This window comes from Papio anubis, chromosome 17, assembly GCF_008728515.1.
Source record: "Papio anubis isolate 15944 chromosome 17, Panubis1.0, whole genome shotgun sequence".
In the NCBI taxonomy this organism is placed as follows: domain Eukaryota; kingdom Metazoa; phylum Chordata; class Mammalia; order Primates; family Cercopithecidae; genus Papio; species Papio anubis.
In genome coordinates, this window is record NC_044992.1 from 12,250,161 (window position 1) to 12,264,414 (window position 14,254).

General features: G+C 43.6%; 1 protein-coding gene across 2 annotated transcripts in view; it reads left to right on the forward strand.

Moving 5' to 3' along the window:
* The window catches only part of MYOCD (myocardin), a 99,605-nt gene that overhangs the window by 67,089 nt on the left and 18,262 nt on the right, over nucleotides 1–14,254 (forward strand). For both annotated transcript variants that reach the window (XM_021928180.2, XM_021928181.2), the window contains 4 exons: nucleotides 727–902; nucleotides 3,778–3,903; nucleotides 8,784–9,034; nucleotides 10,181–10,334. In XM_021928180.2, coding sequence (XP_021783872.2) covers nucleotides 727–902; nucleotides 3,778–3,903; nucleotides 8,784–9,034; nucleotides 10,181–10,334 — 707 coding nt within the window. The remainder of the gene's footprint in view (nucleotides 1–726; nucleotides 903–3,777; nucleotides 3,904–8,783; nucleotides 9,035–10,180; nucleotides 10,335–14,254) is intronic.

Genomic DNA, 14,254 nt, shown 5'->3' on the forward strand with positions numbered 1-14,254 from the left:
GAGTCCCTGCTTGTGTGAGCCATTGAGGAGTTCCAAAATAGACACAAAGATACGAGGAATACAAAGAAATTCCAAATAATGAAAAATAAGGATCAAGCTGAAGTTTCTGAGACACATTTATGGCTTTTGTAAACAGTCATGCACTCGTTGAATGGCTCTTCGGGACACGGTGGTGACATTAGCTAATTCTGACATTTAGGAATTTAAACTCAGTAGCTGTCCTCGCTTATCCTTATGAACAAAGTTTGCTAAACATTGTGTGCTGTGTGCCCCGCTTTATGTTTGAAGATGATGCAAACGGCAGGCTGTCATCTCGATTCCGTTTCTCATGGTAAAACCCAAGGGACATGGGCGCATGCTCCCACCACATTTTCCTCTGGCCTCATTCTGCACCCAGCATTCCCTGTTCTTTCCTTCTCCTTCCCCAGTTTAGTTTCAAAAACATATGGGTTCCCATAGAAAATGGGAAGATGTGCAGAAACCTGAGAATAAAGTTTAACGAATGATGACAGACCTTTGATAGAGCACTCTTTCCTACACGCCAAACAAACCACTTTTTTATAAACACAATAATTTAAAGTACAGCTTCACTCTTACCTAAACTTAAAACAAACTGGAGAGAGAGAGGGGTGTATTTTTAATAGAAGTGACACATTGAAGCGTTTCTAAAAAAGCTCTTTGACTCTCCTAAGCCATTCACTGAGTTCCTGGATTTCACCCCCTCAGGTAACCAGGTGAGTTTCTCCAAATCCACGGATGCTTTTGCTTTTGAAGAGGACAGTAGCAGTGATGGGCTTTCTCCGGATCAGACTCGAAGTGAAGACCCCCAAAACTCAGCGGGATCCCCGCCAGACGATAAAGCCTCAGAGACCCCTTCGACAGGTTCTCTGGGGACAAACCAGGTAAAAAACAACAACAAAAAAAAGTAAAACAGCATCTCGGTGTATTATCGTTTCACAGTCTTAAAATCTGTTACAGCTGGTTTTGCTTAGAGAACCCGGAGATGTCCCTGGCTGCCACGGCATTTTGATGCCCCTTCTCACTCTGTTCAGCACAGGCCTCTGTGTGGGGTGACAAAAGCTCCAGAAAACGCTGAAAGAGAACTTCCAGAACTACATCCTTTAACTTATCCATTAAAGCATCTGCTCTGCCAAGCAGATACTTTTTATCTCCATTTTTATGGACAAAGTAGCTAAGGCTCAGTGATATTGGATGACTGGCCAACAATCTCCCAGCTAGAAAGTGCCAGAGCCGGGACTGATTCAAAGTTCACCATCTCTCTGTGCACTGAGGACTCGCTACAGGGCTCTGGGGAGTGCAGAGAAGGAAACGCTGGCTCTCTCCAAGGCAGGGAGGCCCACGTTGCTTCTACTCTTAGCAGGTTTCTACCTAGCAAGCTGAGCAAAATTCAGCCCCAACCCAACCGTAGCATTCACCTCTTTCTGGACAAATCTACAAACCCTTGAGCATGAGGAACGTGTATTGAGAATACTCTTAAAGCACATTTATAAAGAATAATGATGATTATGGGCCGGGCGCGGTGGCTCACGCCTGTAACCTCAGCACTTTGGGAGGCCGAGGTGAGCGGATCACCTGAGGTCAGGAGATCGAGACCAGCCTGGCCAACAAGGTGAAACCCCATCTCTACTAAAAATACAAAAATTAGCCAGGCATGGGGGTGCACGCCTGTAATCCCAGCTACTCAGGAGGCTGAGGCAGGAGAATCATTTGAACCCGGGAGACGGAGGTTGCAGTGAGCCAAGCCACGGCACTCCAGCCTCGGCCACGAGAGAGAAACTCCGTCTCAAAGGAAAACAAAAAAGAATGATGATGATTATGAACAACAGCTCCAGCCACATATTAAGTGCTCATTCTGGGCCAGGGGCAGTGCCAAGTGCTTCGCAAAATTTCCTCATTTGAAATCAGAGACCTCTCCAAGTAGGTATCATCGAGGTTGATTCTGACAGAGGAGGAACTAAAACTCTGTGAGGCCGAGCAACTGGGTGGGCTCTAGAAATACAGCGGAGTGCCAGCCACGCTGGGGAAATCCAGCCAGAGGGTATTCATGGAGCCCCTAAGAGAAATGCCCGCGGGCGTCCACATATGAGGGGAAGGAGATGCGTAAGTGTGGAAGCCAGATGTGAGCTCTTCCAATTCTGCCTCTATCCGGAGAGTCCTTCAGACCCGCAGTCCCTTCTCTTTAGGAAGGATTTACCCCTCCTGGCCTCATGTAAATTGTGCAATGAACTGAAATTAGATATATTTGAAAGCTGGGGGTTTTTTTTCCCCTCCCCACTGAAAAGTACCATACAGATATTAGGGACAGTTAAAATAATTATCATTCAGTGCCTCGTTTCCCAAAACCATGCCAGTTACTGTTTATCGTCATGCCTATCTTCACCCCATCAGAGCAAACCTAACGCTGCCAAGGAGAAAAAGTGAAATGGGAGGAAAAAAGGGAGGCATGGAAAGCTGAGCTGAGTTATTCGTGTGTTTATTGTGCAAGAGTTTATAATCAAAGCATTTTTTCCTTCCCCTGCAAGCCACAGTTAGTCTTTGCAGCCAAATTTCTTTGATAACATCAAACGGTATATCAGATCATTTGTACACATTATTCTGACAGTAAATTCCTCAGCTTCTGATTTAAGAATGGTTTGAGGAAAAGGCAAGTTCTTTTCTGCTTCACCTTAGGAGAGGGAAAAAAGAGAACAAGCACCTAACAATGCCGGGCAAGATGCGAAAGTCGTTGTATGTCATTTCTCCCGGCATTCATGTTTGACAGATGAGGACCCTGAGGCTCCAAGAGAAAAGAATCCTTCAGGCCTTTGACAGGTGCGAGGCAGGGCTCAGGGAAGAACTGCAAAGCTCATTCCTAACCCCCGCATGGAGAGATCATGGGCAGCCCTGGCTCCATTTTGTCAGAGTTGAAACACAAGAATGTAGGAGAGAAAGAGAAAATAATTTTTCCCTTTACAGACTCTGCCTCTGATAAAGGTTTCTTATGTCTTTATACACATGCATACGTACACACACACACTCACATATGTATACACACAAAACCACATGTACATATACATGCCTGTGTGCACGCATGTATTCACATATGTGCATACACATACACGAGACATGTGCACATATATACACATGTATATACCTAACATATGCACACATATATGCACACACATGCACAGAAGCATGCATGCACATATACACACTCAGACACACACTTGGACATACACACACACACACTTGCACACACTTGCACACACTTGCACACACACACTTTCCCTTTCTCTGCTAACATTCTTTTCCTCTACCTTGTTCATTGTCCTACTTTCCCCCCACATTCCTACACCCACTCTTCCCTGCTGCTTTCTTTTTCAATTGCATTATCAAGACAGGTGGACCTTGTCACAGACAGGTGGAATGCTCACACAGCGAGACCAGATGTCCCAGTTTGCCTAGAACAGACCAGTTTTATACCTGTCTTTGGAATTGTTACTTAGAATGATTCCCTTTCTCTCTCAAAAGTGTTCTCAGCTGGATAACAAGCATATATATATACACACACACACATACATATACACACACACACACGTATACATATATACACACATATATGTATGTGACTCCTCCCCCTGGGAAGGTAGGCTGATGTTTACTCGGGTAAGAAGCTAGGATGAAAGCAGCAGAGGTGTATGTTCACGGACTCTGACATTTCTGTGTCACACAACTTATTCCTGTAGCTTCCTAATATCCGTAACATTTGGATTTCAGGATCTTGCTTCTGGCTCAGAAAACGACAGAAATGACTCAGCCTCCCAGCCCAGCCACCAGTCAGATGCGGGGAAGCAGGGGCTTGGCCCCCCCAGCACCCCCATAGCCGTGCATGCTGCTGTAAAGGTATGATCGCACCAGCCTCGGAGCCCCGCCTGAACGCGCGGCTCACGGAGCCAACTTGAAGCACAGCTTTCTGAGTTAGGTCTGACAACGCGAGGAGAGTTACACGGAGGACCCGTGCAGAGGTTCGGCTCACTGGGAGGGTCACAAAACAGGAGATGGGAAATGGGTCACCAGTGTATATGGACCAAGATTTCATTATCCGTGCAGCACAGCAGAGGCCACCTCTGCCGTGGAGAAAGCTGTGGATTTGCATTTCTTTGGGATCACAGCTTAGCCAGCATGTTTCCAAAGATTTCATAAGCTCACCCTTGAGGTAGCTACAACTGATTGTAAAGCAGGATTTGCAAGTTTCGTAAAACAGGTATACAGCCGTTGAATTTTATGCAAGGGAAGTATCCCTGAAAAGCTTGCATAAAGTAACATTTACATCATTCAGGAAATAAACACGGAATTTCATTCACAGTAGGCAGGTAGTTAGACTCATTATAGCAAATGTTTCGTTTTCTCAGCATTTTCTTTTTGTTAATTTTTATTTTTATTTCAATAGTTTTGGGGGTGCAGGTGATTTTTGGTTACATGGGTAAGTTCTTTAGTGGTGATTTCTCTTTTTTTTCTTTTCTTTTCCTTTTTTTTTTTGAGACAGAGTTTCTCTCTGTTGCCTAGGCTGGAATACAGTGGCACGATCTTAGCTCACTGCAAGCTCCGCCTCCCAGGTTCAAGTGATTCTCCTGCCTCAGTCTCCTGAGTATCTGGGACTACAGGCACCAGCCACCATGCCCAGCTAATTTTTTTGTGTTTTTAGTAGAGACGGGGTTTCACCATGTTAGCCAGGATGGTCTCCAACTCCTGACCTCGTGATCCGCCCGCCTCGGCCTCCCAAAGTGCGGGGATTACAGGCGTGAGCCACCACGCCTGGCCCTTTAGTGGTGATTTCTGAGATTTTAGTGCACCCATCACCTGAGCAGTGTACACTGTAGGCAATATGTAATCTTTTATCCCTCACCCCACTCCCAATCTTCTCCCAGTCCCCAGATTCCATTACATAATCTTATGCCTCTGCATCCTCATAGCTTAGCTCCCACTTATAAGTGAGAACACATGATATTTAGTTTTTCATTCCTGAGTTACTTCACTTAGAATAATGGCCTGCAGCTCCATCCAAATTGCTGCAAAAGACATTATTTCGTTCTTTCTTATGGCTGAGTAGCATTCCATGTTGTATATGTACTACATTTTCTTTATCCACTTGTTGATTGATGGGCACTTAAGTTGGGTCCATATCTTTGTACTTGCGAATTGTGCTTCTATAAACACCAGCGTCGTATCTCACAGTACACAGGCTGCTCTCTCTTCAGTTAACTGGATGCCTGGTAATCATGTGGCCTTCTTCATAATGTTTTATCCCAAATTCCCAAATCACTTTTTTTTTTTTTCTTTTGAGACGGAGTTTCACTCTTGTTGCCCAGGCTGGAGTGCAATGGTGCGATCTCAGCTCATCGCAACCTCCACCTCCCGGGTTCAAGTGATTCTCCTGCCTCAGCCTCCCCAGTAGCTGGGATTACAGGTGCTCACCACCATGCCTGGCTAATTTTGTATTTTTAGTAAAGACAGGGTTTCTCCATGTTGGTCAGGCTGGTCTTGAACTCCTGGCCTTAGGTGATCGGACTGCCTCGGCCTCCCAAAGTGCTGGGATTACAGGCGTAAGCCACTGTGCCTGGCCTCTCCCAAATAACTTCTGACTGATTTGGGAACACGTTTTCTCAGCTCGAGTGCCACCACTTAATGAATGTTAAAATGACTCTTATGGGATTTAAGAAAGATGGTAAATTGAAGTAAAAATCAACGATATAGTAATAGTTTTATGGTCTAATGGATGATAGACACTTCAGTTTCTCAGTAAGGCTCCCCCACCGAACCACAAGAGCTTAAACCCATCTGAAAATTCACTCAGCTCAACAGGTTTGTTATGTGACTATCAATGCATTTTGTTCATTGCAGGGGAAGGAGGAGGAGATGAGTCCCATTATTTCTAAAGCTGAGTATAAAGAGAAATGTTATTCATATTTCTATCGCAGTATTTAAATTTTGCATAATTCAAATTAGCAGCCGGGCCCGGTGGCTCACACCTGTAATCCCAGCACTTTGGGAGGCCGAGTTGGGCGGATCACCTGAGGTCATGAGTTCGAGACCAGCCTGGCCAACATGGTGAAACCTCGTCTCTACCAAAAAATGTAAAAATTAGCCAAACGTGGTGGTGCGTGCCTGTAGTCCCAGCTATTTGGGAGGCTGAGGCAGGAGAATCGAATGGCTTGAACCCGGGAGGCGGTAGTGGCAGTGACCCGAGATCGCAATCACTGCACTCTAGCCTGGTCGACAGAGCGAGACTCTGTCTCAAAACAAAACAAAACAAAACAATTCGCAAAGCCTTCAACCTCACTGTAGTAGAAAGTATGATAGAAGCCCAGGAGATGAACAGATCACTTTCAATGAAAAGGGCGATTCTTACAGACACCCAGCTGGTCCCGGCAGGCTGGCTATTTGTAGAAGAGCCATCATTTTTTTCTGCTTGGTCAACAAACACACACAACCTTAGTATGCCCTGGGCTCGAAAAGCGAATAGTAGTAGTAGCCTTTACCCCACACTATCCAGAGTAAATGATCCGATTTCAGTACCTTCTGGAATGTGCTAAGGCAACACAGAGAAAAAAAGCTCCTGGACCCCCGACTTAGCTGCAGGACCCTGCCAGGGCTGCAGCTCCCATCCTTCCCAGACAAGGCAAGCCCTAGAATGAGGTGACAACAGCAGCTGATCTGGAGCAAGCCAGGGCAGAGCTGGTTTCGGGAGCCCTGCAGAAACTCTCCAAGGACAGAAGACTGATTAATTAACTAGAATGCTAATCGATTAGTAAGCAGGGAGAAACGGAGCCACCAAACACACAGAAATACTTGTGCTCATTATTCATTAGTCGCCAGGAAGAAGTCTCTTTGGAAAACAAAAGAGCCTTTGGGGGTGCACTGCGCTGAGTCCAAGCGAGTTGTAAGCTCCTTTGGGTAAGGTCACATTCAGATGTGTAGTTTGTGGTTGAAGTGGAGAAGCTGCCAAGTCAGAATATCCCTGCCAGCTGTTCAGGAGCCCCCTCTTCTGGACACCGGTGGTAACACACTTTTCTTCCAATGTTCCCCCAAATCCTTGATCACTTGAGGTCATGACATCCATGTTCTTCATTTCAACCTTCTGTAATAAAGTCAGGGTTTGAAAATTCCGTTTTTTTTGTTTTTTTGTTTTTTTTGAGGGGGAGTCTCGCTCTGTCACCCAGACTGGAGCGTAGTGGCGCAGTCTTGGCTTACTGCAACCTCCGCCTCCTGGGTTCAAACTATTCTCCTGCCTCAGCCTCCCAAGTAGCTGAGACTACAGGCATCCACCACCATGCCCAGCTAATTGTTTCTATTTTTACCAGAGATAGGGTTTCACCATGTTGACCAGGCTGGTCTTGAACTCGTGACCTCAAGTGATCCGCCCACCTCCACCTCCCAAAGTGCTGGGATTACAGGCTTGAGCCACCGCGCCCGGCCTACTTTTTTTAAACCTGATAACAGGATGGACCCATTCCTTCCTAAATACAAAAGTCTTTTATTTCAGGAGCAGGTTATAGACACAATTACCTGCTCATTGACTACCTGTTATTATTTCAATATTATCTTTTATAGTCTTTATACCGATTCGTGAGAGAAAAAGTAAAGAATATTTTCTCCAACTTGCAGATGAGGAAACTGAGATGAATTAAAGTTAAGTGATTGTACCACTTTCAAATATGTGTCTTATCTTCCAAGACTATACCCTTAACTTCCTGATTCAGTGTGTCCGAATCATGCAATACATGCTTTGGGTTCCGACTCTGGGAAGTGTTCCAGTAGGTGGATAACCCTTCCCATAATAAGTAAAGTATCCTTATTTCAAAAGGTGTTGCTTCCTGATCTTTCATCGGTATTTGGCAGGCAGGCGAGAGGGTGTTAAGCAGGCAGATAGGCAGGGTTTATCTTACTTTCAGTCCAAAGCAACAAATAACCACATCCTAGACTTTCAAAGAAAATCTTAGTTTCATCTAAGTTTATGTCATTAATAAGTCAACTTATTAAGTGTTTAACTAAAGGTGACTGCCCATATGCATATGAACGTTCTTTTGTTGTTGTTGCTGTTGTTTTGTTTTGTTTTGAGATGGAGTTTCGCTCTTGTTGCCCAGGCTGGGGTGTAGTGGCGCGATCTCATCTCACTGCAACCTCTGCCTCTCGGGTTCAAGCAATTCTCCTGCCTCAGTTTCCTGAGTAGCTGGGATTACAGGCACCCGCCACCACGCCCAGCTAATTTTTGTATTTTTAGTAGAGGTGGGGTTTCACCATGTTGGTCAGGCTGGTCTTTAACTCATGACCTCAAGTGATCCACCCGCCTCGTCCTCCCAAAGTGTTGGCATTACCGGTGTGAGCCATCGCGCCCAGCCACGAAAGAACTTTCTACAAATAGTCTTAAGATCAGAAGGCAGCCTTTGTTAGGCCATCAGTTGGTTTTAGGTTAGGAGAATGCATTCATTGAAACACAGGATTACATTTTGCTGTACTCCAGAAAAGAAAAATTCTGGAGCTGCTTCTAAGATTCAACTTTCCTTGTCTAAGGAGTGTCCTTCCAGTGTGATACATTTGCAGTGAATTTGTTCATTAGCAACGTTAGTGTTCTAGGAGCTCTTTGTACATCATGCCTTTGCTATATTGTATTTCTGAGGTTCAAGAATGGCCATCAGACAAAACTGCCTCACAATGTGTCCATGATGCAAAGTCATTCTCAGTCACGGCCTAAAGCACATGCCATTTCCTCATCCTCTTTGCAGTCCAAATCCTTGGGTGACAGTAAGAACCGCCACAAAAAGCCCAAGGACCCCAAGCCAAAGGTGAAGAAGCTTAAATATCACCAGTACATTCCCCCAGACCAGAAGGCAGAGAAGTCCCCTCCACCTATGGACTCAGCCTACGCTCGGCTGCTACAGCAACAGCAGCTGTTCCTGCAGCTCCAGATCCTCAGCCAGCAGCAGCAGCAGCAACACCGATTCAGCTACCCAGGGATGCACCAAGCTCAGCTTAAGTAAGTCCAGCAAGCCTGGGAGGGTGGCTGTGGGCAGAGATGGAGAAGGGTGTCTGTTCATATTTATCTGAGGTACCTGGGGCCAGCACCGTGGGGCCTAGCAAGTCCTGTATTGCACCATTTCCTCATCCAGTATGTTTGGAAGGTGATTCAATTTAGAAACTATGCACACCTTTTCAGAGCCATAAGACTGGGAGGAAGCGAATACGGGGCCCTCTTTATCTGCAGATGTATTCCAAACCCTCAGTGGGTACCTAAAACCTCAGATAGTACTGAGCTCTACGTATAGTGTATTTTTCTTAGGCATACATATCTATGACAAGGTTTCATTTATAAATTAGGCACAGTGAGAGATTAACAATAATAGCTAGCAACAATATAGAACAATTATAGCAAGATACTACAATAAAACGTATGTGGATGTGGTGGTTTCTCTCTCAGAATAACTTACTGTACTGTACACATCTATTTTTGAACCACAGTTGACCTCAGGTAACTGAAATCTTGTAAAGTGAAACCGCCAATAACGGGTGGATGACTATAAATCAGTGCCCTTGGTAAGAGGCCCCTTTGGGAAAAAGAAAAGGATTAGCACTTTCAAATTGGACTGTGGAATGTCTAAGAATGTGATATTGGAATTATGAGCAATTCCGATACACTTCTGCTTTTGGAAAGAACATTGCTGAGCAGCGGAGAGACACCCTCAAAGATTGACTCCTGAGCCCAGGTTCAGGTTGTGTGACCACATTGCTACGTCACCTTTTAAATCGTCAATATCCCTACATGTAAAGTTGAGGTATGGACTCCTCCTGTCCTCCTCAGACTATGCTAGCAATTACGCCAAGCACTAAACACAACCAAGCTTCACCAGGTGGGTTTGGCCTCCCCAGGACAGAGCAGCAGCTGAATCACAGGTGGATGTGTGCCACAGTCCCCACCACTCCCTCTTATCTCCCTAAACAAAGTTCAGATGTCACACACCACTTGCCATCTAGCCGGCCCTGTTGGTTTTCCTCACCCTGCTGCCTTCTGCTGGTTTATTATGTGCCTGACCCTTGCAGGCCATCACTTTGGGATCCGATCTAAACGCAAGTTATACCACCAATATTTGATTGTACCTGAAGTGCCTCTTTGTTTGTCTTTTAGAGAACCAAATGAACAGATGGTCAGAAATCCAAGCTCTTCTTCAACGCCACTGAGCAATACCCCCTTGTCTCCTGTCAAGAACAGTTTTTCTGGACAAACTGGTGTCTCTTCTTTCAAACCCGGCCCACTCCCACCTAACCTGGATGATCTGAAGGTATAGGATTTTGCACGAGTTTCTTTCTTTTTTTAAACAAATACAACAGTATGTTGTTAACAGCACCACGACCAACTGGTATCTGGAGTAAGAGAGTGGGAGGGAAAGAAGACCATAGGAAACGCTGAAGGAGGTGGCAGAATTTATCCTGCTGTGGTTGAACACCCCAGTTGACTAGCCCATTTTACGCAGCCGTAACAGGATACCGGAAACTGGGAAATTTGTGAAGAAAAGAAATTTATTTCTCACAGTTCTAGGGCTGAGAAGTCCAAGGACATGGCACCAGTATCTGGTGAATGCCACCCCATGGTAAAAGGGCAGATGGTGGAAGGGCAAGAGCATTTGAGATAGAGGGAAAAGACAAACGTTATGTTTATTTCACCATAGTAAAAAAAAATAATTTTTAAGTAGGCTATTTCTAGATAAGAGTAAGACAGGAGACCAGTAAGACAGGAGATGCCTTAGTCACAGAGAAACATGATCCAGATATGAGAGTGCCATCTGTCAGACCCCTCAAAACCCACTTTTGGGAGGCTGAGGCAGGTGGATCCCTCTAGATACACATACTCAGAATCATTGGCTGGTGAGAGTTATGATAATTAGTATAGGTATAAAGAGATGATGATGATGATGACGATGGTGCCTATCAATTTTTCCTTTTGTTTTTTTTTTTTTTGAGGTGGAGTCTCGCTCTGTCATCCAAGCTGGAGTGCAGTGGCACAATCTCGGCTCACTGCAAGCTCTGCCTCTTGGGTTCAAGCAATTCTTCTGCCTCGGCTTCCCTAGTAGCTGGGACTACAGGCGCCTACCACCACACCTGGCTAATTTTTGTGTTTTTAGTAGGGACAGGGTTTCACCAAGTTGGCCAGGCTGGTCTTGAACTCCTGACCTCAGGTGATTCGCCGGCCTTGGCCTCATAAAGTCCTGGGATTACAGGCACGAGCCACCCTGCCCAGCCCCTACCAATTTGTATTTTTTAATATAAGCCATCCATCATTTATTCTGTGTAGATTTGCTTTAATTTTCACCCTGCAAGGTAAGTTTTGTCTCCCCAATTTAAAAAGTGAAAATAAAACCAGAATCATAGAGCCGGGTGCAGTGGCTCATGCCTGTAATCCCAGCACTTTGGGAGGCCGAGGCGGGCGGATCATGAGGTCAGGAGATCGAGACCAGCCTGACCAACATGGTGAAACCCCATCTCTACTAAAAATACAAAAATTAGCGGGGCGTGGTGGCGGGCGCCTGTAATCCCAGCTACTTGGGAGGTTGAGGCAGGAGAATGGCGTGAACCCGGGAGGCGGAGGTTGCAGTGAGCCAAGATCGCGCCACTGCACTCCAGCCTGGCGACAGAGCGAGACTCCATCTCAAAAAAAAAAATTGGAGAGAGAGAGAGCATACCAGAGAGACAGAGAGAGAGAGAGAGACTGAAAGTTTAAAAAACTGGGAGAATATCTTATTGATATTAAGAAATAATGATTCATATTTTAAGGTGTGATAATGTTATTGTATCTATGGTTTTTTAAGAGTATTTATCTTTTAGAGCTAGAGATCAAATTATTTGGATGAAATTATATGATTTGCTTCAAAATAATTCAGGAAAGGTAGGAGAAGTGGGTTGGAGTATAAAATAAACAAGATTGGACATGAGTGAAAATTGTTGAAGTTTGTTGATAAGTAGATAGGGTTCATTAGACTTTTCTATCTACTTTTGTGTATGTTTCATTTTTTTTGTAATAGTTTTAAAAGTTATTAATGATTAAGACACCAGTGAATGGAGGAAAAAGGTGTATACAAACCTTTGTCCTAAACAAGCCCATACAGTGTAATATTCTGAAGTTTAAGGTAAATTAAACTCAACCGTATTCATTTTATTTTAGAATATGAGCCACATTATTTAATAATGTAGTTAAATTATTCAGTGCCAAGACAGATTCTAAAAATAAATGTAGAACTCATCAATTTTAATTAATTCAAGATTAAAACAATAATGAGATGCCATTTTGTACTTTTTCAAACCAGCAAATCTAAAAGATAATGATAAAACAATTCCAGCAAGACTGTAGGGTGAATAACTAAATAATCGCTAATGTAAGTTAATTCAATCCTTTCTGATAACTTTTAGGTGATTATAAAGTAACATATATTGACTGTCGAAATATGATAGTATGTAGAAAAGTCAACAGTATTTTTAAAAATAATTAAGACTCACAGAAAGCAGATTATATTTCCTTCTAGGTTTAAAATGCATATAAACATTTTGTTTTAAAATAATTGTCTTGAAAAAATGACGTGTACATAAATTACTAGCATACTTCTTTTCTTAACACATCACGAACATTTTTCATAACTGTTAATATTCAATAAATTTTTTATTTTTAACAGCAGCATATCACTTCACCACCTAGTTAACATTCCACTACTGGCCACTTAACTAGCTACCAGATTTTGGCTATTCAAACTGTGATTTTAGTCCAGGCGCAGTGGCTCATGCCTGTAATCCTAGCAGTTTGGGAGGCCAAGGTGGGCAGATCACTTGAGGTCAGGTGTTCAAAACCAGCTTGGCCAACATGGTGAAACCCCATCTCTACTAAAAATACAAACAATTAGCCGGGTGTGGTAGTGCACACCTGTAATCCCAGCTACTCAGGAGGCTGAGGCAGGGGAATTGCTTGAACCCGGGAGGTGGAGGTTGCAGGGAGCTGAGATCGTGCCACTGTACTCCAGCCTGGGTGACAGAGCGAGACTCTGTCTCAAAACCTATATATACACATACATGTGAATTAATATAATAATATTAGTAAAACTCTATATTGCACAAATATTTGCCAGGCACTATTCCAAGTGCCATATATATATATATATATATATATATATGAATGATTTCAGTGACCTTTGTGCCTACATTTATTAGTTTCTCTGATTATTTCCTCAGGCTAGAATAAAATTCCTGAATGAAATATATTAATATTGTTTAAAGTTTTTGATATATATTGTAAAATTTCTGCCCTGAACGTTTGTGTCAGTCTGTTCCCAGAAGCAGCCCTTCTCAAGCAATCGTGTGTGAACTGAATCACCCGGGCTCTTGGTAGCAATGCAGATTCTGATTCAGGTTTGCGGAGGGGCCCAATATTCTGCATTTCCAACTAGCTCCCAGGCGATGCTGATGCTGTTTGTCTAAGGGCCATACTTTGAATAGCAATGTAGTAAAGAGCTTTTCAAAAATGTTGTAATTTGGGGTGGGGCGCTGTGGCTCACGCCTGTAATCCCAGCACTTTGGGAGGCTGAGGTGAGTGGATCATCTAAGGTCAGGAGTTCCAGATCAGCCTGGCCAACATGGTGAAACCCCGTCTCTACTTAAAATGCAAAAATTAGCCCGGTGTGGTGGTGCGCGCCTGTAATCCCAGCTACTTGGGAGGCTGAGAAGGGAGAATTGCTTGAACTCAGGAGGTGGAGGTTGGAGTGAGCTGAGATTGTGCCAGTGCACTCCAGCCTGACCAACAGAGCAAGACTCTGCCTCAAAAAAAAATTAGTTTTGTTTAATTTTTGCTGCTACTTAACTAACACAAAGTCTTCTTATTCCTTTGCCAATTTAATAAATACAAATATATATATATTCTTTTGATTTGCGTTTCTTGGATTACTAATGATGATATGCATATGTTATTGTCCATACTTTAAATTTTATTTTTGTTTCTGAAAAGCTGGATCATATATCCCTTACCCATTTTTATACTGGGTATCAATCTTCTTTTTAATCAATTAACACACTTGATACATTGAGCTTTTTAACACTTTATTATTTGTGTTGCAATTAGTTTTTCCCAAGGTAGCTATTCGTATTTGCGCTTTGTAGTTTCTTGACTTACAGAAGTTTTAAATTTTGTTTTCAATATTTTTCTCAAGCAACCTTTTCCTACAGA